Here is a 21230-nt window from a genome sequence, read left to right on the forward strand (position 1 = left end):
CACCATCAGGTCCTTGATGGATGCATCGGATGCCAGCGTACATGCATTGGAAGTACAGACAGTCATTTTTGTCCTTCTTTGTTTTGGTAGCTTAGTTCAGCCTTGAGATTTTATCACCCCCTCCTTCCTCATCCTTCTTAATGCTGCCATATTGGTGGCTCTTTCAGGGTCAGGGGAATGAGACCCATTGTATTTACTGGTTTTGGCATATTGAATATGCCATGGGTAGCTTGCCAGACTCTGCTGTGTGGGCGGGATACTCTCAGTATCTTGCCAGGCTCTCCAAGAGGGATAGAGACTTTTAGGGTGGTCTCTAATCGCCCTTGTGGGTGTTCCCATGGTTCAAGCCATATTTGAACCCCATCAAATATGGTGCGGTAAAAAGGTAAAGGTAAAGGTAAAGGCCCTCCCGTTGATCGTCGATTTGCTCGAGCAGGCCCAGTAGTGTCTTATGATGTGGCCAGAAAGCCGCCTGGAGCATGGTGGCAGCTGGATAGTGGAGGTAGTGGAGGTAGTGGAGGTCTGCCAATGAGGTATTTATCTGGTGCCGGTAGGGTGGAGCTTCTGTGTGTAAATAAAGGATTAGTATCTAAGATATATAAAGCACTCACAAAAAAACAACAAAAAATTCAAAAACCCTGTCAAATTGGGGAAAGAAAATGAATAAACACTTCTCCGAAGAAAACAGCGGTAGATAGGCATACGAAAAAGTATTCATCACTCATGATCAGGAAAATCCAAAACAACACAACAAGAAGATATCATCTCACACCAGTGTGGTGGACACATACCACTGTAGCACTCTCCTCCTGTTGTTCATCGATTTGCTTGAGCGGGCACCATAATGTCTCCATTGTGAGACTTGTTGTTACTGTTTTTGGCATGTCGAAGACAGCACGGGGAGATTGCTAGGCTCTGCCATGTGGGCGGGATACTCTTGGTAGCTTGCCGGTCTCTCCAACAGACCACCTTCACCACCATGTAAGCTCACCTGCCAGCCTTGCTCCAGAGACTCATACATAAATCTCGAAAGAGATCAACTAGCTGGAAAATCTATTGGAAAACCTGTTCCTGGCTGAGATATCCAGAGCACTCCAGAGGCTGGGCTGGCCAGCACCCACCCAAACAGAGCTCTGATAGCCACTTGCTCTCACACTCCAAAGCTACTGCCATGCCTCCAGTCAGACCTCATAGTCTTGGGACCATGCCTCCCAGAGAAATTAACCTGCCAGAAACTCAGGTCCCTGTGACTATAATCTCCAGGCTTTCTCAGAGTGAGGATGGACTACTTCTCCGACCTGCCTGTACTTCCGGGAGCCCTAGCAGTCATGCTCACACCCCAAAGCTGTCGCCCAGTGAAAAATTTAACTCCAGCTATACTACCCAGTTAAAAATTGTGGCCGCAACATCTCCAAACTCTAGTACTGATACTCCAGTAGTAACACACGATTTGGATGGGCTTTAACGCAGAAGCCAACTGATCTCAACTAGCGAAATCATTAACGTGTCTGGAGACCAACCTACCTATACAGCCATTTGATGGTTGAGAATTTTATCTCATGTTCCAAAGTCCTTTGTTTATTTTCAGACCCCTGAGCCACATAGAAGGTACGCTAAATTCTCCTTCTTGTGAAGAGCATTAGGACAACCTGTAGCAATTAGGACAATCTGCAGCAGAGGTCAGGGGGCCAACGGACACTCCCACTATGTACATAGCTTGGTGTTCAGGCCTATCAATGCAGTGTTACTTAGTCCCCGAGATTCATGTGGCCATCGGGATTCACTTCTCAGTGCTCAGAGGCCAAGGTGCTGGAGATTGGAAGTCAGGCCTTGAAGCATTCTGTGCCTGTGCTCTGTGACTTGAACTGTCTCTGCCACAGAAGCCTTTTGATATATGGAAGCTCAGCCAAAATTTGGTTTTAACGCTATTCACAACAAGAAGAATGTAGACACATACCAAAAAAGAAAAAATAGAAAGAAGAACAGGAAATAATCTGTATTGCTGGGGATGTGGTGAAAAAGAAACTCATCCCCTGCTGGTAAGAATATCCTCTGGTGGTCCGTCCTTCACGCCCTACCGAGGTCACCAGTTGCCCCCCGCGAGCGGCTCTCCAGCATGGCCACGGCCCCAGAAGCACAAGGACTTAATGCAGAACCCGGCAGCTTGGAGCAGAAAAGTGAACGGACTATGCGTTAATCCAGGCCATCAGGTCTGTCCAGAGGGGAAAGGGTGTTGCCCCAGTCGCCTTCTCCTCTCTGGAAAGAAAGATGGCGGCCGCATGGGAGCCTTGTGGACAGCAGGTATGAGCCGGGGGACTGGGGGCGACTAAAACCTCATGGGAAGGGGGGCGTTTCGGTCGGCCCTTCACGCCCTACCGAGGCCACCAGTTGCCCCCCACTAGCGGCTCTCCAGCACGGCCACGACTCCAGAGCACAGAAACCAGTTTCTTAACTATCTGACTTTCAGTAGAAATACTTCCAGGGTCAATAAGTAAAATAGCAGAAATCCAAAACCAACATATAATTCTTGAACCCAGCTGTAGAAAGCAAATCACTTCACAATGCTTTGTCAGCATGTCTGATTCGGGGGGGGGGGTAAACTCTAAATAATAGTGGTGAATCTTTTATTGAAACAATGAATCTAATCAAAGCAGATAGAGTGTTAACTAGAATTCATCTGCCCCACAGGGACTGGGAGGGGTGGGGGGTGGGGTTTTATTGGGGTTCTTCATGGTAAAAAATAAGTTTTGGTAAAGGGAAATGTGCTTGATATTTGCATGACTGAGACCTAAACCTGAAAGCTTTGTAATCTTTCCCATGGTGATTCAATAAATAAATAAATAAATTAAAAAAAAAAAGAATATCCTCTGGTATTCCCAATGATTCCCATTTATCATTCCCAAATAAAACCCATGGGATACAGTGTGGAGAGTTCTCAGAGAAGTAAACATAGAGCTGCCATCATGATCATGATCACCATCATCCTGTTGTTCGTCAATTTCCTCGAGCAGGCACCAGTAACGTCTCCTTCTTCCTAGCCCTGAGATTTTAAAAGAACCATAATATTCAATGCTCTTTCGAGGCTAGGAGAATGAGCCCTATCATTGTCACTGGTATTTGGTATATTGAGTATGACACGGGAAGTTTGCCAGACTCTGCCGTGCGGGCAGGATACTTTCAGTAGCCTGCCAGGTTCTCCAAAGTAAAAATGAGATAATAAGATGTTGCACTTCCGGGAGCTGGGTTTTATAGTCTCTGAGTCTTGGCCATTGATGGGACCACCTGGCGCCGGCGGCAGCTGGTGGGTGTAACGCCTACCTACTGGAAGATGGGGGATCTGGGTGGAGAAGGCCCAGTCCCGATCCGAGCAGGCTTGGAGATCTCAGCCCCAGGACCCGCATGCCTGGGTTCCTCTGCCGGTTCCTTCATGCATGAGGCTTGTCCGGACGTGTGGAGAGTGGTCTCAGCATAGCTGTGGCTGGTTCTGGAGGTCTTTGGCTGCTGGGGCTCTGCTCGGGGTAGGGAGGGAAACTCAACCCGCCCCCCCCCCGCCAGGGGGCCCCGGTGAGGACAGCCAGGCGTGGGGGCAGGAGACTCTGCCATACAATGCAGAAATTCCACTTCTTGGTATCTTCCTTCCAGACAAAATATCATATCAAAATATTCAAAATATACGCATATGATTGTTCATTGCAGCATTTAGTACAATGGCTAGGATGCGGATTCAATCCGGTTGATTCCCATCCACATGGTGGAGATAAGGGAGGCATGCTATATGCACACATAGTGGAGTGCAGCTGCAGGAAGGATGACTCATGCAGTTCACAGCAATTTGGATGGAGCATCACGTTAGGGGAAGTAAGTAAGAAGGAGGACAACTACCAGGTGATTTTACTTACCTGGGTATTACAGAGGAATATAAGATCTTTTTTTTAATGTCAATTTTAAATTTTTATTTAATTTTTTATTTTATAAAGTAGTTCACAATTCCTCTCGGAGAGCCCGGCAAGCCACCGAGAGTATCTCGCCCGCACGGCAGAGCCTGGCAAGCTCCCCGTGATGTATTCGATATGCCAGACACAGTAACAACAAAGTATCCAATGGAGACGTTACTGGGCCCGCTCGAGCAAATCGACGATCAACGGGAGGGCCTTTACTTTACTAGTTCACAATATTTAATTACATTTAATACTCAAACACCAATCCCATTACCATTACACCTTCCCGCCAGAATATAAGCTCTCAAAGGTGGGGAAACCCTTGCCCAAGATTGTAGAAATGAGAATCCCAGGGAAGGAGAGAAATGAGGCAGGGAGGAGGAAGAGGCAGATGAGCTGTAAGAGGTGCAGGGGTGTGGGTAGGGGTGAGGTGTGTCTGCACCTAAGCCACGAGGTCCGGCTGCAGTAATCAAATCTAGAAATGGGCCAGTGGGGGAGGCTGAGGAACAAACGTGGGATGCTGCTGGGGACAGGGTGTGGGTTGGCGTTGGGACACTGTGTACCAGAAACTCCATGATGGAAACCATTGTAAATTATGGACCCTGAGCTAAAGAATATGTTGAAAAAAATATTATGACAGATGTCAGGTTTTTTTTTTAAGGGAAACTGTACCCACATCTGCACCCGTCTGCAACACCTGAGGTGGATTATTCAGTCCTCAGGGCTCTGTTGCCAGGGGCAGTTCTGGGAACCAACTGGCCACTGCAAACTGTCCCTCCCCCTACAGGTGAGGTTAATCATTAAGTTCTAAAATATCATCATCTTCACATTCCGGACAAAGTTTAGCCAGAATTTCTGGCATTTGTGCAAATTAGACATTGCCATAAAGTATTGGGGACAAAAACACTAAAAGGAACAAGATGAGAGAAAAACAAATGTTTCCATTTTCTTTACTATTAGATACATTTACCATTAGATACATTTAGAAACATTTATCACTAGATATGTTTAGATACATTTACCATTAGATACATTTAGATACAGTTTCCTTTAGATACATTTACCATTGGATACATTTTGCCAGGTTTCTGGAGATCAAAGTTACAGTTACTCTCATCAGTCAATTCAGCCCCAGTAGAAAATCTCAATCTATAATTTTTTTCAATGCCTAGAAGCACAGTGGAAGGGTGTTTGCCTTGCGCGCGGCCAGCCCAGCCAAGCCGGTTCAATTCTTCTGCCCCTCTCGGAGAGCCTGGTAAGCTCCCGAGAGTATCTCGCCCGCACGGCAAAGCCTGGCAAGCTACCTGTGACGTATTCGATATGCCAAACACAGTAACAACAATTTTCACAATGGAGACATTACTGGGCCCGCTCGAACAAATCGATGAACAACGGGAGGACAGTGCTACAGTTACTACAGCAGTGCTCAGACTGACTCCTGGCTCTGTGCTCAGGATGGAACTCGCCCTGACTGGTTTGACAATATAAATGCTGACTTTTCCTAAGCCTGTGTTACCCAGCCAACTAGAAAGGAGACAAAAAGCTGAAAGGAAGGTGTGAGGGGAGGAGGGAGAGAGAGATACTGGTGTAGTTCCCAGCTGGCCTTGCTGGTTCTCATGAGTGGGAAAGTGAACGACTTCCATGACCTTTCCTTTTCTTTCTTTTTATTTATTTATTTTTTATTTTATTGAATCACCATGAGATACAGTCACAAGCTTTCATGTTTGAATTACAATCACACAATGATCAAACACCCACCCCTTCACCAGTGCACATTCCCCACCACCAATATCCCCAGTATACCCCCCCTTCCCACCCTCCCCCTGCCTCCATGGCAGGAAATTTCCCCCACACTCTCTCTCTACTTTTGGGCATTATGGTTTGCAATATAGATACTGAGAGGCCATCACGTTTGGTCCTTTATCTATTTTCAGCACACATCTCCCATCCTGAACGATCCCTCCAACCATCATTTTCTTAGTGAGCCCTTCTCTATTTCAGCTGTCTTCTCTCCCAACTCATGAAGCAGGCTTCCATCTATGGAGCAATCTTCCTGGCCCTTGTGTCTACTGTCCTTGGGTGTCAGCCTCATGTCATGTTATTTTATATCCACAAATGAGTGCAGTCCTTCTATGTCTGTCCCTCTCTTTCTGACTTATTTCACTTAGCATGATACTCTCCATGTCTATCCACTTATAAACAAACTTCATGATTTCATCTCTCCTAACAGATGCATAGTATTCCATTGTGTAGATGTACCAAAGTTTCTTTAACCAGTCGTCTGTTCTCGGGCACTCAGGTTGTTTCCAGACTTTGGCTATTGTGAACAGTGCTGCAATGAACATACAGGTATAGATGTCATTACTAAACACACCAATTAAAAGACACAGAGTGACAGGATGGATCAGAAAATTGAACCCAACATCCTGCTGTCTGCAAGAAACACATCTGAACAGTCAGAGCAAACACAGACTCAAAGTCAAAGGCTGGAAAACAGTACTACAGGCAAACAACTCACATAAAAAAAGCTGGGTGACCATTCTGGTATCAGACCACATTGATTTCAGACTGAAGAAGGCCACAAGAGACCATGAAGGTCATTTCTTATTGATAAAGGGATCTGTACAGCAGGAAGAACTTACACTCCTAAATGTATATGCACCTAATGAGGGACCAACAAAGTACTTAAGACAGCTACTCTTAGACTTGAAGAAAGACATCAATAGCAACACTAGTGGGAGATTTCAACACCACTTTTTCATTTCTCGATAGGTCAACCAGACTCAAACTTAGCAAGGACATACTTTATCTGAGGGAAGAAATGGAAGAAAAGGGCTTAGTAAATACATACAGAGCACTTCATCCTCAAAAAATTGAATACACATTCTTCTCAAGTGTGCATGGGACATTCTCCAAGATAGACCACATGCTAGGCAACAGAACGTATCTCCATAAAATTAAGAAGATGTTGTACCAACGATCTTCTCAGACCATGATATGTTGAAAATAGAAGGAAATCACACACACAAACAGAAAATTAAATCAAACACCTGGAAATTAGATAGCTCACTACTAAATAATGAGTGGCTTAGAAAGGAAATCAAAGAGGAAATCAAAAGAGTCCTGGAAACGAGTGAAAATGAGGACACAATACAGCAAAAGCTGTATTAAGAGGAAAGTTTATAGCTCTACAAGTATTCCTCAGGAAGGAAGAGTGAGCCCACATAAACAATCTAACTTCACAGCTCAAGAGCTTGGAGAATGACCAACAAAAGGAGCCCAACCTGGGCAGGAGGAAGGAAATAATAAAACCAGAGCAGAAATTAATGAGATGGAAACCCAAAATAAAACAATTCGAAAGATAAATGAAACCAGGAGCTGGTTCTTTGAGAAAATAAACAAGACTGATACACCTCTAGCAAGACTCACCAAAAAAAAAACGGGAGAGAGAAAACCCTAGTAAACCAAATCAGAAACGAAAAGGGGGACATCACAACAGAAACTACAAAATATCAAGGGATCCTGAGAGATTACTTTGAGAAGCTTTTTGCCACGAAACAAGAAAACCTCGAGGAAATAGATAAATTCCTGGATTCCTATAGCCTCCCGAGGCTGAACCAAGAAGACTTGGAATGCCTGAACAAACCTACCATCACGAAGGAAATTGAAACTAATAAAGTCTCCCTATGGCCTCATCCAAGGACAGCGTATGTTGACACTCTTCTCCTGGGGCGCAGGGCTCATCTGAAGGAACCGGTCAGCACCCTTCACCCCCTACCCCCACCTCCCCCATGCCCTCTGCTTTCTCCTCTCTGCTCCTCACTTCCCTAACTCAGATCATACCATCCCGAATTTGGCTCCTTACCACAACTCCTGTCTGCGCCAGCACAGAAATCACCTCCCAGGACCTCTCTGGACCCTGCCAGAGCATCTCTGCTGCCTTTTCTCCTGCTCTCCCCCACTCCACCCTGCTGCCTTCTCTCCTGCTCTCCCCTGCAACCACAACTGCCTTCTCTCCTGCTCTCCCTTACTCCCCCCTGCTGCCTTCTCTGTTGCTCTCCCCGTTCTCCATTGCTGTCTTCTCTCCTGTCCTCCTCTACTCCCCCTGCTGCCTTCTCTCCTGCTCTTCCCTACTCCCCCCTGCTGCCTTCTCTCCTCTACTCCCTCTACTACCCTTTTTCCTGCTCTCCCCTACCCCCCCCCCCCTGCAGCCTTCTCTCTGGCTCTCTCCTACTTCCCCTTTCTGTCTTCTCCCCTGCTCTCCCCTACTCCCTCTCCCCTTCTCTCTCTGCTGCCTTCTCTCCTGCTCTCCCCTACTCCACCCTGCTGCCTTCTCTCCTGCTCTCCCCTACTCCACCCTGCTGCCTTCTCTCCTGCTCTCCCCTGCTCCCCCTGCTGCTTTCTTTCCCCTTCTCCCCTGTGACCCCTGCTGCCCTCTTTCCTGCTTCTCCCCCCTGCTGTCCCATTCCCTGCCCCCACTCACTCCTCCCTGCAGACCCTCCTAATGCAGAAGAGAAGCCCCCCTTGCTTCTCTTTCATTGGGCCTCAACAGTGACCTTTGCCTGTTCTTTGGCCCGATGGAGAAAACACCGTCTCCTCTCTGAGTTGAGTGAGGGCCCTTCCTGTGCCTGTCCATGCATTTCTTGGTGTAAACACAGACCAGGGGGTCGGCCACCAGCCTGCCCTTGATGCTCTGCTCTAATGCAGGCCTGACCCCAGCACTGAAACCCAGTCTTCTTGTACTGGGACCTGGTGTCCGTCCACGGCCATGTGACAGCTGAGCTCTCACTTCACCCTTGGGCTCCCGGGCCACTGGGCTGCTCCAGCCCCGAACACTGATGGTGCAACTGGAAGCCCCCCTTGGAACTGTCTGCCCAGGTGCCACCTGGCTGTCTCTGCTGAGCGTCATTCCTGCCTCCACATCTTTTCCCCCTTCCCTAGTGATAAAATCCCATTTTCACTTTGCCTCGCCAGCAGGCCCTGGGCACTGCTGTGCGGCCCCTGCCTGGCCCATGGGGCTCTGGCAGGCTCAGTGCTGACTTGCTGGGACCTCAGAGCACACATGGTGCTACAGGGCCCAAGAGCAGCTTGGCATCCCTGTCCCGGTCACTCTGCCTTTGAGAAAATAAACAAGATTGATAAACCTGCTTCCCTCTGGCCTTCCTGGCCCCTGGACAATGCCTTTCTGGGGTCTTGGAAGGGCAGAGCCTGGAGCAGGTTTTGTGGAGAGCACCTGAGCCAAGGCGGGGCTGTGCGGTTGCACAAGGCCTGGATCTGAGCCCCGGCTCATCTGTCTCCAGCTCCCATGCTTTCATGGTGTACTCTAGGGTGGCCTTGATTTTCTGTCAGCCTCATCAATCAGACTCTTGTTGGCTAAGTCCTAGATTTATTGTCCTCAGATGACAGCCTTGTTGTTTCCTGTTGTTTCAGGGGCATAATGTCACAATTTTCAGAAGCAGCTCCCTAGGGGTGGGCGGTACGTGCCACCCAAGTCTGGCACGGGTCAGGTCCTATGTCATAGCCAGCAGCAGCACCTGGGGTTGAGGTGCCCGCTGCCCCCAGGGCCCTGCACTGCTGGCTACCTGTACAGAGCTCAGCCAGGTACGGCCCCTTAAAAAAATCCCCCCAGGGGCCAGGGTGAGGCAGAGCAGCGAGAGCCCCTTCCTTGCTCTCAGCTGACCCCGGGTGGTCCCCGGCAGCACGTGTGGTCCCCCCAGGCATGGCAGGAGTGATCCCTGGACAAGGGCCAGCAGGGAACCGCGAGCGCTGCCAGCTGCGACCCCCAAGTAGAAGCAAAGCCTCCCGCCGACCTGACCACTGTCTATGGAGCTTAGGGCCGCACACCAGGCCACCTCCCCAGCAAAATGCACATGGCCAGAGCTGCTCTGCTCCTCTGGGGGAGAGGCACTCCGCGCCCCTCGCTCTAGGTCTACCCCCGAGAACAGACGCTGTTCCCAGACCACCTCCAGGAAAGACGGGATCCGCACAGATGAGCGAGTGCTGGCGCTGGGGCAGCTGCAGGCCACTCACCCGGGGCCTGGCTCCACACGTTCTCCCGAACTTCGCTGAGGAGCTGGAGAGACGGGTGAGGGGCCGGGTCTTGGCCTTGGGTGCCGCCATGGCCATGGCTCAGCCAGGCTCACTCCGGAGCCCCGCCTGGCCGCACCAGCCCCATGTGCAAAACGTTTTAAAACACCTGGACAGAGATGTATGTGTGGTGCAGGAGCCCAGAGGGGGACACCGTGGGGGTGGGGGCAAGGCTGGCACCATGTGGACAGTCAGCACTGTGGGAGGGGGCGGCGTGGCCACCATCTTATGGTGTGGCCATGCACTCCTGCCATGCCTTGGGGGACCACAGCGGAGACAGAGATGCACACACAGAGGCCTCTGGAAACGGACTTTATTGGTCTCAGCCGTGGGGTGACCCCCGAGGCCCGGGACAGCACCAGAGGACACAGCTGTGAATGACCCACCTTTACCATGTTCCCAGGGCACGGGCTTCCTGCCGGCCTGGCAGCCGGGTCCACCTGGTTCCGCTCAGCTCGGAGATGTCCCCAAGGAGTCGGGGCTGTCACTGCTGCAGGACCATGGGGGCCCCGTCACTCACAGGGTCACACCCGCACCGGTCCTTGGCGGGCACCAGGCATCCCAGTGCAGGCCTGTTCTGGAAGGTTCTAAGGCCACCCGTCCCAGGCTGCCCGTGGTTCTGCCTCTGCTCACGGGGGAGCCGGGCAGGGGGGCTGAGGTCTCCCAGCCAAGAATTTCTCTCCTTTCAATGTTTCAAAACCCAAGACCCCGGTTCATCCCCTCCGCCCTTTCTTCCCAGGTCAATGCCAGCCTGGTGAGGGTGGGAGGAGGAGGGTCTACACGGTGCATAGGGGGACACTGAGGGAGCACCAGGGCCAGCTGCAGGCAGAGGCCACCTCACGGCTCCGACCTGCTGTATGGACAAGCGTGGAAAGTTACGGTGTGTCTCCAGAGGCAGAACCAAAGGAAGAAGCGCTGGGACCTGAGATGGTGGTGGAGGCCAGTGCTCCCTGCTGGTGACAGCTGGGGGTGGGGGCGTGTGGCTCCTGTCCCCACCCTGCGTCCTCTGCTCTGGCCCTGAGCAGCCTGGACTTGCAGAGCTGACCGGGCCCCACGGGGCAGTGGGCACACCCCTCCCCGGCACCAGTCTGCGGGAAGGACGCCGGCCCATGGCTCTGTCCTGGGCACACGGGGACCAGGTGGGGGCGGGCCCGGCAGAGGGGGCAGCGGGTGGCGAGTCTGTCGAGTCTGTCGAGTCTGTCGGCCTGACTGCAGGCTCACAGCAGGAAGGGAATTAAGATCTTCCTCGACTTCGGGTAGTCTTCAAATTTCTCCAGGTACCACCTGAGGCAGGAAAAGAGCACCTGAGGCAAGGCAGGGCTTGGCCAGGCCCGGGGGCTCCTGACAACAGGGGGAAGGGGTGTGAGGGGGGGTTCCTGGATTCACGGGTCCCTCTGGACTGGCCCAGTGACAGTGGGTGATAGTGGGCACCTCAGGGCAGGCCCCCAGAAACACGTGGGCCCGTGGGAAGGGCCCCCACTCACCGGTGGTGCTGCTCGGCCCTGGGAAACAGGAAGCAGAAGGAGAAGAAGGCAAAGGCGCTGCCCTCCAGGGACCAGCTGGCCAGCGCGTAGCCAGCCCATTCCGTCAGCTCCCCGAAGAAGTTGGCCGCACTGACAAGCTCAAAAAGGCCTCCTGCAAGGAAAGAGCAGGGCTGAGGTTGGCGGAGCAAAGCAGAACGGAACAGGGCAGGGCAGGGCACGGAAGGGCTGAAGCAGGCTGAGCAAAGCAGGGCAGGGCAGAGCAGGGCAAGGCAGAGGCCGGCCACACAGGGTAGGACAGCGTTGAGGCCAGCCACACAGAGCAGGGCAGGGCAGGCGTGAGGCTGGCAGAGCAGAGCAGAGCAGAGGTGCGGCCAGCCCCAGCCATTACTGCCTGGCCATACTGAGTGTGCCACCTCACCACGGGTGCAGCAGACTGGCAGGGCCACCAGGAACCCGCGGTGGGTGGGGGGGAAGGAGGAGGCCAGTGGCTCACTGAGCAGGGGCTGTCCCAGCCACCCTCCTGACCCCCCACCCCGCCCAACTCCCTGGGCAGCTCTGTCCAGCCCCGGGGGGTACCCCGAAGGCCTGGCTCAGGGGGTTCCTCTCCAGGATGCCAGGGCTGGGCTGTGCCAGCATCACTCAGCCGCCAGGTCCCCAGGGCTTGGCGCCATGTCACAGGCTGCCCGGGCCACACCTGGCACGGAGGCCGGAGCAGAAGCGAGAGCCAAGACAGAAGGAGTGATGGGGATTCACTGCACACCCAGAGGGGAGGCGGGAAGGGGAGTGGTGTGCGGGAAACTACAGGCCAGGGCACAAGCCCACTGCTCTGCGGCCTCAGGGTCCAGTTCGGCCGCGCCTGACTCCCCCAGGACCCTACCTTCCCCGGGAACCTCCAGGTTCTTCCCTTTTGGTGCTGGGCTCTCCGGCCAGAAGCTGCTGCTCTACCCCCATGCACCATGTATGCAGCCAGGCGTGGCTCCTTCCATGGCGGGGGATGGGCCTCAGTGCGGGGGCAGGTCCAGCCAGGCCCACCCGGACACTAACCCGAATCTTGAGGCTTTACCGCCAGCCACAGGGCACAGATGTGGTCACTGCCCTGCACAAAGTGACCGAGCACCTTCTGGTCCTGATGCCCACACTCCTCACTGTCAAAGAGCTCCCCCCCCACCCCCCCGAATTAGCCCTGAGTTCTGTCTGCAGAGGGAGGAGCGGAGAGTCCTCTCCTCTTCTCTCGGCTGCCTTTCTGCCACGCAAGCCCCTGGCCCCGGGCAGCCCCTTTAACAGGAGGGGCAGCGAGGCCGCCGCGGGCAACGCCAGCAGCTCGTGTCCACTAAACACTCCAGGCAGAAGTAAAACAAGCAAGATGCCACAGCCCCAGCCCCAGGGAGGCCCCTGCCCAGCACCCACCATGTGGGATCCGGTAGCCTGTGTCCCCCGGTTTCCGGAGATTCCTCAGGATATGGTCCGAGTGGACATTTATCAGCAGGCCTGCGAGCCACAGGGCAGATCCTAGAGGACAAGCACAGATGAACGTTTCTGGAAGCTGGTCAATAGCGGGTGCACTCGGGGCTGATGTCCCACCCTGCTGCCGGCCCTCTCAGCCATGGCCAGTGCCCCGTCTGGGAACAGAGGGGGTACAGCCACCCGTGTGCTCAGATCTGCTGTCTGATGACCCTCCAGCTACGTGGTCCACTCAGACACTGCACACGGTCTCAGGAAGGGATCAGGACTCGGGCACAGATCTGCTCTAAGGGACGGTGAGCTGGCCATGAGACCACATGCCCAGCACTAGAGGCACAAGCAGTGCTCCTGGATGGATGGACCAGCTCTGCAAGGACAGATGGACCAACCCTCCAAGGAAGAACGGACCAGCCCTCCGTGGATGAATAGACCAGCTCTCCAAGGACGGATGGACCAGCTCTCCAAGGACGGATGGACCAGCTCTCTGTGAGCAGGGGACAGAGGTGAAATCCTGATAGATGCTATCAGGATAAACTATATTAGGGCCCCTCAGGGAGTCGAGGTCCCTAGACTCAGGCCCTCCCTCTTCTGTTGTTGGAAATTCTCCTCACCAGAATGACTGGACCACAGTTGGACGCTCACCATAAGTGGCGGGGAGATGGCAGTTAGGACAAAGAAGGAACTGATATGATGAGAGTTGGAAATAATCGCTCTGGATTAGAACTGAGTGCTGAAAGGAGGGAAAGGCATATACCCAATAACCTTTCAGTAACAGTGCTGCAAACCATAATACCCAAAACCGGGGTCGGGGGGAGAGACAGACAAAGAGACAGAGAGAACAAGAATAAGAAAATAGAGACGGACTGGGGGTGGGAGATGGTGGGAGGGAAATGGGATATTGGTGGTGGGAATTGTATACTGGTGAATGGATGGGTGTTCGAACACTGTATAACACTGGATCATGAACGAGTTTGTAACTGTGAACCTCACAGTGATTTAATAAAAAGAAGGAAGGAAAGAAGGAAGGAAGGAAGGAAGGAAGGAAGGAAGGAAGGAAGGAAGTACCAGCTCTCCAAGGATGCATAGACCAGCTCTCCAAGGAAGGATGGACCAGCCCTCCATGAACAGATGGACCAGCTATCCAAGGATGGATGGATGGAAGGAAGGAAGGAAGGAAGGAAAGAAGGACCAGGTCTCCAAAGACGGATAGACCAGCTCTCCAAGGATGGATGGACCAGCTCTCCAAGGATGGATGGACCAGCCCTCCGTGGATAGTCCTCTGTGGACAGATGGACCAGCCCTCTATGGATGGATGGACCAGCTCTCCAAGGACGGAAGGAAGGAAGAAAGGAAGGAAGGAAGGAAGGAAGGAAGGAAGGAAAGAAGGAAGGAAGGAAGGAAGAGAGCTCTCCCTCCCCATGGCAGGTGCCTCCTTGCTCCCAGCTGACGTCGCTCCATTCGTCCAGCCTGTCTTAGGTGACCCTTCAGCTCCCTTCCCCCACTTCCCACCAACATGGCAAGTTGGGTCTTCATCGCCGAGAGACTGACCCTGGCCCCTTCCGGCAACTACAAATGGAAAGGAAAAAGGCCAGAGAGAGCTTTGTGTAAGCCAACGCTGGTGTGGGAAGAGCTCAGGGCACGGCTCGGAGGGTTTTACAAATGCCCAACCCAGAGGGCTCCTGTGTCTGAAGAATGGCTCACGGGACCCCCCAGGAGAGTCTCGGGGTTCAGAGCACGGCAATGGAAATGCCTGCTCACAGTGCAGGCCGCTGGCACATCTCCTGACTCGAGCCTTCAGGCTTCTTGGAGCAGGGAAGCCCACAGCAAGGGGGTGTTTTCCAGATGCTTCCTCCGTCGCTCCTGGCAGGGTCCGTTTCGAGCCCTGGGAAAGCAGCAGCCCCTCTCACGCCGCAGGCACTGACCAAGGAGCCTGGGAGGCTGGATGCCTGCAGGGGCAGCCCTGGACTCCTTAACTGTGTGGGAGAACCTTCTGGATAGCTGGAGCACAAAGCAGCCAGGCTTCTGAACAGGTCTGCAGAGTGTTTCTCTGATGGGTAATGTTTTTTTTTTTTGAACCATTGTGAGATACACAGCTACAAGTTGTTCATGCTTGAGTTTCCGTCATACAGTTTCCAACACACATCCTCTTCACCGGTGCGTCCTTCTGTGTTTTCCCCCCACAGTGTCCCCGGTCTCCCTCTCCCTCTCTCTCCCTCTGTCCCACTCTCTGTGTCCCTCTCTGGGTCCCTCTCCCACTCTGTTCCTCTGTCTCTCACTCTCTGTGTCCCTCTCTCCCCCCCCCCCCCCGTCCCCTTTTAGGCTCTGTGGTTTGCAATACTGTTACAGGGGTAACATGCATATCTCTTTGCCTCCTTTCAGCACCCAGTTCTCGTCCAGAGTGATCATTCCCAACTATCGCTGTCACCTTCTCTGTTGTAACTGCACTCCATGCCCCTCCCCTTGGTGGCGAGCTTCCTGCCCTGGGTATTATTCACAGACCTATTTGACTTTTACTACCCTGTGACTGAGTGCAGTCATTCTGAGTCCGTCCTCCTCTGATTTCATCAGCACAATCCTCTCCATGTCCATCCATGTATGAGCCATGAGGTCCCCTTCCCAGCTGCTGTGCGAGCGCCCCAGTGCATAGACGTACCGGGGTTTCTTTACCCAGCTACCTAGTCTTGGGGCCTTTTCTGATTCTGGCTGCTGTGAACCATGCTGCAATGAAGGTTAATGCTTCTGGGTTTGGTGTGTGTGTGTGTGCATGCACGTGTGTGTGTATGCAGAACTCGCAATGTTATAGTGAAAGTATGTTTTCATTTATGAGACGTGTGCAGGAATCGGCACGATCCATCCCAGTGATGCCATCTCTGAACTCACTCTGCAAGGCTGCTGTGGACCCGGGCTGGAGCCGGGGCCCTGGCGGGGGAGCCGCTGCTCTGGCCTCTGCCCACATGCTGGAACCAACCAGAGGAAGCCGGATGGATACCAGTGCCTGCCCAGGTCTCACCCTGTTTCTCGACCCCCTGTTGCTACCTGAGGGTTCGCTCTGGGCCTGTGCCTGGGGCCTGCGTGGGCAAGTCCTGCTTCAAGGGGCCCGGCCACCTGCCCCTGGGCACGCCACCCCGGGAACAGCACAGGCTCTGTGGTGCTGCCTGCGTTCACCGAGAGTTGGCCGTTCCCCCTGGAAGCTTCTGGAACAGGACTTGATGCGCTCAGGTTACTCACCCAGGAGGAAGCGGGGGTCAGTCAGCCAGGAGTCGGGGTACACAGCGTACGCACTCAGGTACCTGCCCTGCAGGTAGCCGTTAATGGTGCAGAACACCGTGGCCCCCAGGAAGATTTCGAGCGGGGTGGGCTTGCCTCCTCGGATTAGCAGCGGGAAGATCAGGGATCTGGTGAAGAAGCAGAGGCAGACTCAGCAAGCCCGAGGCTTGCACAAAGCGGTTCCAGAGGGTGCCAGACCTTCAGGGACAAAGCGGGTTCAGCAAGTCAGGAGCAAATGTCGGGGCCCGCCTGTCCTCATCCTCTCTCCCCTCTGAGACTCCTGCTCCAGGGAGCAGGGGTGAGGGGGACCGGCTACGTGACCCTCCCCCGAACCCACACTCTGCATCCACCAGGCAGTGTGGGAAGCACCGGTGTTCCCCCGCCCCCACAAATAGGCCCTGCAGCCCACAAAAGGCTCCGGGGGGGAGAGGGGGGCTGGCTCTCAAGGGCTTGGGGATTGCTGACCCTGCGTGCGGCTTCTCCCGAAGGCTGGGGCCAGGAGCCAGACCCGGCCTGAGGGCACCGGCCTAGAAACGTGTCTATGGGGCGGGCAGGGGCGTGGCGCCAACGTCTGTGGGCTCCTTGGCATCAGCAGGCAGCCCCGTACACCCTTGCTGGGGCAGCTGGGGGGTGGGGTGCAGGGGGTTGTCCAGGGCAGGGGTCTCCAGAATGCTCCTTACAGGTGGGAGCTGAGAAAGCGTTTGGAGTCTGCATGTGACCCGAGCAGGGGAGTGACTATGGGGGCTCACGAAGACCCCCAGAGAGGAGCTGGGCCGAGCACACCCAGTGGCTCGGCACCCACAATATGGGGGATCACGTCTCGTATCTCCAGCCTCTGGGGAACAGGTGAGGGCGGTGGTGGGAGGCTGGGCTCCACAGCGGGGTCTCTGCCGGCAATGGCATGTGCGCGGGACCCCCAGAACCTGCCGGGTCTCCCCATGGCCCGCAGCAAAGGCTTTTCCTGGAACGGGGCTGGGGGCTCTTGGCCTCTGTCCAGGGCCCAGCTATCTGCCAGGACACAGGGTCAGTGACTGCCCCAGCCCAGGATGACAGGAATGGGGGGAAGTGTAGCCCCTCTGAGCCCTGGGACCACACAGGGGCTTCCATTCCACAACTGAGCGGGTGCTGTGTGTGCTGTGTGTGTGCTGTGTATACTGTGTGTGAGCTGTGTTGTGTACTGTGTGTGGGGTGTGTGCTGTGTGTGTGTGCCATGTGTTCTGTGTGTGTATGCTGTGTTGTGTGCTGTATGTGCTGTGTATGTGCTGTGTGTTCTGTGTATGCTGTGTGTGCTATGTGTGCTCTGTATATACTGTGTGTGCTGTGCGTGTGTGCTGTGTGCTCTCCCTTGTGCTGTGTGTGTTGTGTGTGCTGTGTGTGTATGCTGTGTTGTGTGCTGTGTGCCATGCGTGTGCTCTGTGTGTGCTGTGTATGTTCTGTGCGTGTTGTGTGTGTGCTATGTGTGCTGTGTGTGCTCTGTATATACTGTGTGTGCTGTGTGTGTGCTCTCCCGTGTGTGCCGGGGCAGGGGCTGAAGGGCCCTGTGGTGGGAGGAAGTCAGCTCTGGGGCATTGGCTCATCTCAGGTGTCACAGCTGCCACCACCTCCTGCTGGGACAGATGGGTCAGGAGCTGGACTGCCAGGCAGTGTGTGAGCCCTTTAAAGGCAGAACACCGCAGGATGGGTGCTGGTACTGTGTGCGGGCTGGGTGCTAGTACTGTGCATCTCTGCTCCCTGCAGGATGGATCTCCCAGAGAGAGCGCAGGGGAGGGGTTCTCATCCCACAACTGAGACCCTCAGAGTGAAAAGTCTAACGCAGGTAGATGAAGACACTTGGGCCCTGACCCGAGAATGTTCTCCCGCTGAAGGTCACTGGTCCTAAGTGATGAGTGCCATGTGCGGGAGACGCTGCCCCTTCTCTCTGACATCTGGCTCTTTTCTTAGCCCTCGCCCCTGCTTCGGTCCTGCTCACCAGAGCGGGTCCCTGCAATCTCCCCAGAGACACAGGCATGGCTGGGGAACCAAAGCAGGCAAGTGTCAGCCTCTGGCCAGGGCGCCTCCTGCCCGCTCTCCTCTGGGCCAAACCCGGGGCGGCCGCACCCTCCCCATGCCTGGCACCCACCCAGTCACTGGCACTCAAGCGTGGGCGGGGGCCGCACTGCTCTCTAGCGCCAGTACATGGGGCAGCATTGGGTTGGAACCCAGAACTCCAACACCACCGCCATCGGCCTATTCGCTAGGCACCTTCTCGGTGACGGGACACGCAGAGATCCTGACTGCCTCCCGAGCTGCAACAAGCGCCCAGGACCAGGACCTGCCCACCCGCCCTGCCCCGGTCAGACGCGTGGACCCCGTGGGTGCCCTCCCCCTCCACGCGGCCATGGGAACCCCCGGTACAGCCCCTCACTCCTGCCACCCACCCCTGGGAGGGTGTGGGTGCCCGGTGCCCCCGTGGGTCTCTGCAGGAGGTGGACACTGTACCTGGAGCCGAGGTGCCTGAACCCGCATGGCCAGGACCCTGGCCAGGCGCCGTGGGATGCTCTGGGCAGCATCTGCGGGGTGGAATAGAGCTGGTGCCCCTGGCTGAGGACAGACCTCATAGACCCCAGGGCCTTGGTCCCTGTGTGACCTGGAAACTGCCTCAGGGCTGGGCATGACCAGGAGGCAGGGGTGGCGCAGCTACACCTGGGTTGACGGGCAGGCGGCAGACCTCAGCAGCAGCCTTCCAGGTCAGCAAGGCCTCACCAGGCCTGGCCCTGGGGTGCTTGGGAGCACCCTCACCCCACCCCAAGATTCTGTTAGTTTGTCCACAAGCAATGTGGACATCTGGGGCTGGAGCGATATAGCACAGCGGGTAGGGCTACTTGGGTTCGATTCCCAGCATCCCATAGAATCTCCTGAGCACCACCAGGAGTGATTCCTGAGTGCAGAGGCAGAAGTAACCCCTGTGCATCGCCGGGTGTGACCCAAAAAGCAAAAACAACAAAATAAATAAATAAACAAACAAACAAAATACAAAACAGGCAACTTGGACATCTGAAAGGGGAGCTGTGAAGTGCCATGAAACCAGAGACAGGCCTCTAAGTGGGTGCCCAAGAAGGTTTGCTGGACAGTCAGGAACAGGAGTATGGGGTTGAACTCCCTGGCAAACCCCCCAGCAAACACATGCTCCCTTCTCTTCCTCCCCAGGCTGCCCCACGACTCCAGCCTCCAGGGGGCGCTGTCATGGGTGCCAGACCTCCCCCCTGCTCTGCAGATAACTGCCCCTCAAACCCTGCAACCAGAGCCCCCCCAGGCTTCTCCTGCCCACCTGCCAGGGGCTGCCTTTCCCCTGGGTTTGGGCCATGGATCTGGAACCCATGCAGAGCACTGGATGCTCCTTGGCTTACTTCCAAGAATGCAGACTTGGGTCAAATAACCCTTGAATAAATAAACTGCAGGATGGAAAAAGCTTATCTTTCCTAGTGGGGAAAGTTAACTGTCCCCAATTGCACAGGGGAGTGTCCGGTAACATTTGCCGCTTCAGAAACAACCAGCCCAGCAGTTCCAAAGAATGCATCCCCCCCCCCCCCCACACACACACGATTCAGGCTGGAACTAGATGGCAGAGGGGTACACACACACTTGGCGGGTGCTAGGGTGCTAGGGGCAATAACCCTAGCGGCAGAGGGGCATGGGACCCCGGGCCACAGGGGAAGGGACTCCCAGTGGCGGGAGCAGGGACTACAGAGGCAAGTGCGGGGACCCCAGGCAGGAAGAGCAGGGACCCCGACAGCAGGGGCAGGGACCCTGGAGGCAGGCGCAGGGACCCTGGTGGCAGTGTGGGACTGGAGGCAGGGCAGGGGATCCCGGGGGGCAAGTGCGGGGGACCCCCGGTGGCAGTACGGACCCGGAGGCAGGGAAGGGACCCCGGCGGCAGTGCGGGGGACCCCGGCGGCAGGTGCGAGGGACCCCAGGCAGCAGGGCAGGGACCCGATCCCGGCGGCAGGGTAGGGACCCCTGGCGGCAGGTGCGGGGGACACCGGCGGCAGGTGCGGGGACCTCAGGCGGCAGTGCGGGGGACACCGGGCGGCAGGTGCGGGGGACACCGGCGGCAGGTGCGAGGGACCCCAGGCAGCAGGGCAGGGACCCGATCCCGGCGGCAGGGTAGGGACCCCTGGCGGCAGGTGCGGGGACCCCGGGCGGCAGGTGCGGGGACCTCAGGCAGCAAGGCAGGGACCCGATCCGGCGGCAGGGTAGGGACCCCTGGCGGCAGGTGCGGGGGACCCCGGGCGGCAGGTGCGGGGACCCCGGGCGGCAGGTGCGGGGACCTCAGGCGGCAGTGCGGGGGACACCGGGCTGCAGGGCAGGGACCCGATCCCGGCGGCAGGGGCAGGGACCCCCGGCAGCAGTGGGGGATTCGGCCGTTACCGGTGCACGTAGTGCAGGACGAACATGGCCAGGAGCAGGCGGTTGGGCCAGCGGTGCAGGTGGCCGGCGTGGGCGCAGGCGCAGGCAAGCGGCACGAGCAGCGACGGCAGCTCCTGCAGGGCCCAGGCGGGGCGCGCGGGCAGCACCCAGGGGCCCCGGCGTGACCCGTGGCGCCCGTAGGTAGGACTCCCCAGGGTCCGCAGCAGCGCGAAGCACAGGCAGCCCAGCGCGGCCATCAGGGCGGCCAGCAGGCCCAGCGCGCGCCGCTCCTCCGGCTCCATCGCTGCCCTCCGGGGACCGCCCCATGCCCGGGCGGCCCACATATAGGGCAGCCGGGCACGGGGGCGGGAGGCGCGGTCACCGCGGGCACCTGCGAGCCCGGACCGGCTGAACGCACCCGCATCTCCGCGCGCAGCCGGGGCGGGTCGGCGGGCGCGCCGGGCGCCGGGGCGGGGCCAACAGGGAGGGGCGTGGCCAGCCGGGCCCAGGGAAAGCCAGATGGGGCGGGGCCAGATGAGGGGCGGGGCCATAAGGGTCCGAGGAGAGCTTGATGGAGGCGGAGCTATCGCTGGGGGCGGGGCCAGTC

At 55.9% G+C, this 21230-nt stretch overlaps 1 protein-coding gene across 2 annotated transcripts; it reads right to left on the bottom strand.

Annotated features, from left to right (window-relative positions):
* Positions 1-10332: 10332 nt before the first annotated feature.
* SRD5A1 (steroid 5 alpha-reductase 1) lies at positions 10333-21004 on the bottom strand. Of its 2 annotated transcripts, XM_056109078.1 has the most exons (5): positions 20645-21004; positions 16199-16365; positions 12917-13018; positions 11510-11660; positions 10333-11309 (listed from the first exon to the last, which is right to left on the bottom strand). In XM_056109078.1, the coding sequence occupies exons 1-5, from the start codon at positions 20965-20967 to the stop codon at positions 11243-11245; spliced, it is 810 nt and encodes a 269-aa protein (XP_055965053.1). In that variant the 5' UTR covers positions 20968-21004; the 3' UTR covers positions 10333-11242. The 2 variants fall into 2 exon arrangements, with proteins under 2 accessions (XP_055965053.1, XP_055965054.1); XM_056109079.1 differs by lacking the exon at positions 12917-13018 and having other exon boundaries at positions 20645-21000.
* Positions 21005-21230: the final 226 nt, after the last annotated feature.

The sequence above is a fragment of the Sorex fumeus genome, unplaced genomic scaffold, assembly GCF_029834395.1.
Source record: "Sorex fumeus unplaced genomic scaffold, SorFum_2.1 ptg000264l, whole genome shotgun sequence".
NCBI classification, from domain to species: Eukaryota; Metazoa; Chordata; class Mammalia; order Eulipotyphla; family Soricidae; genus Sorex; species Sorex fumeus.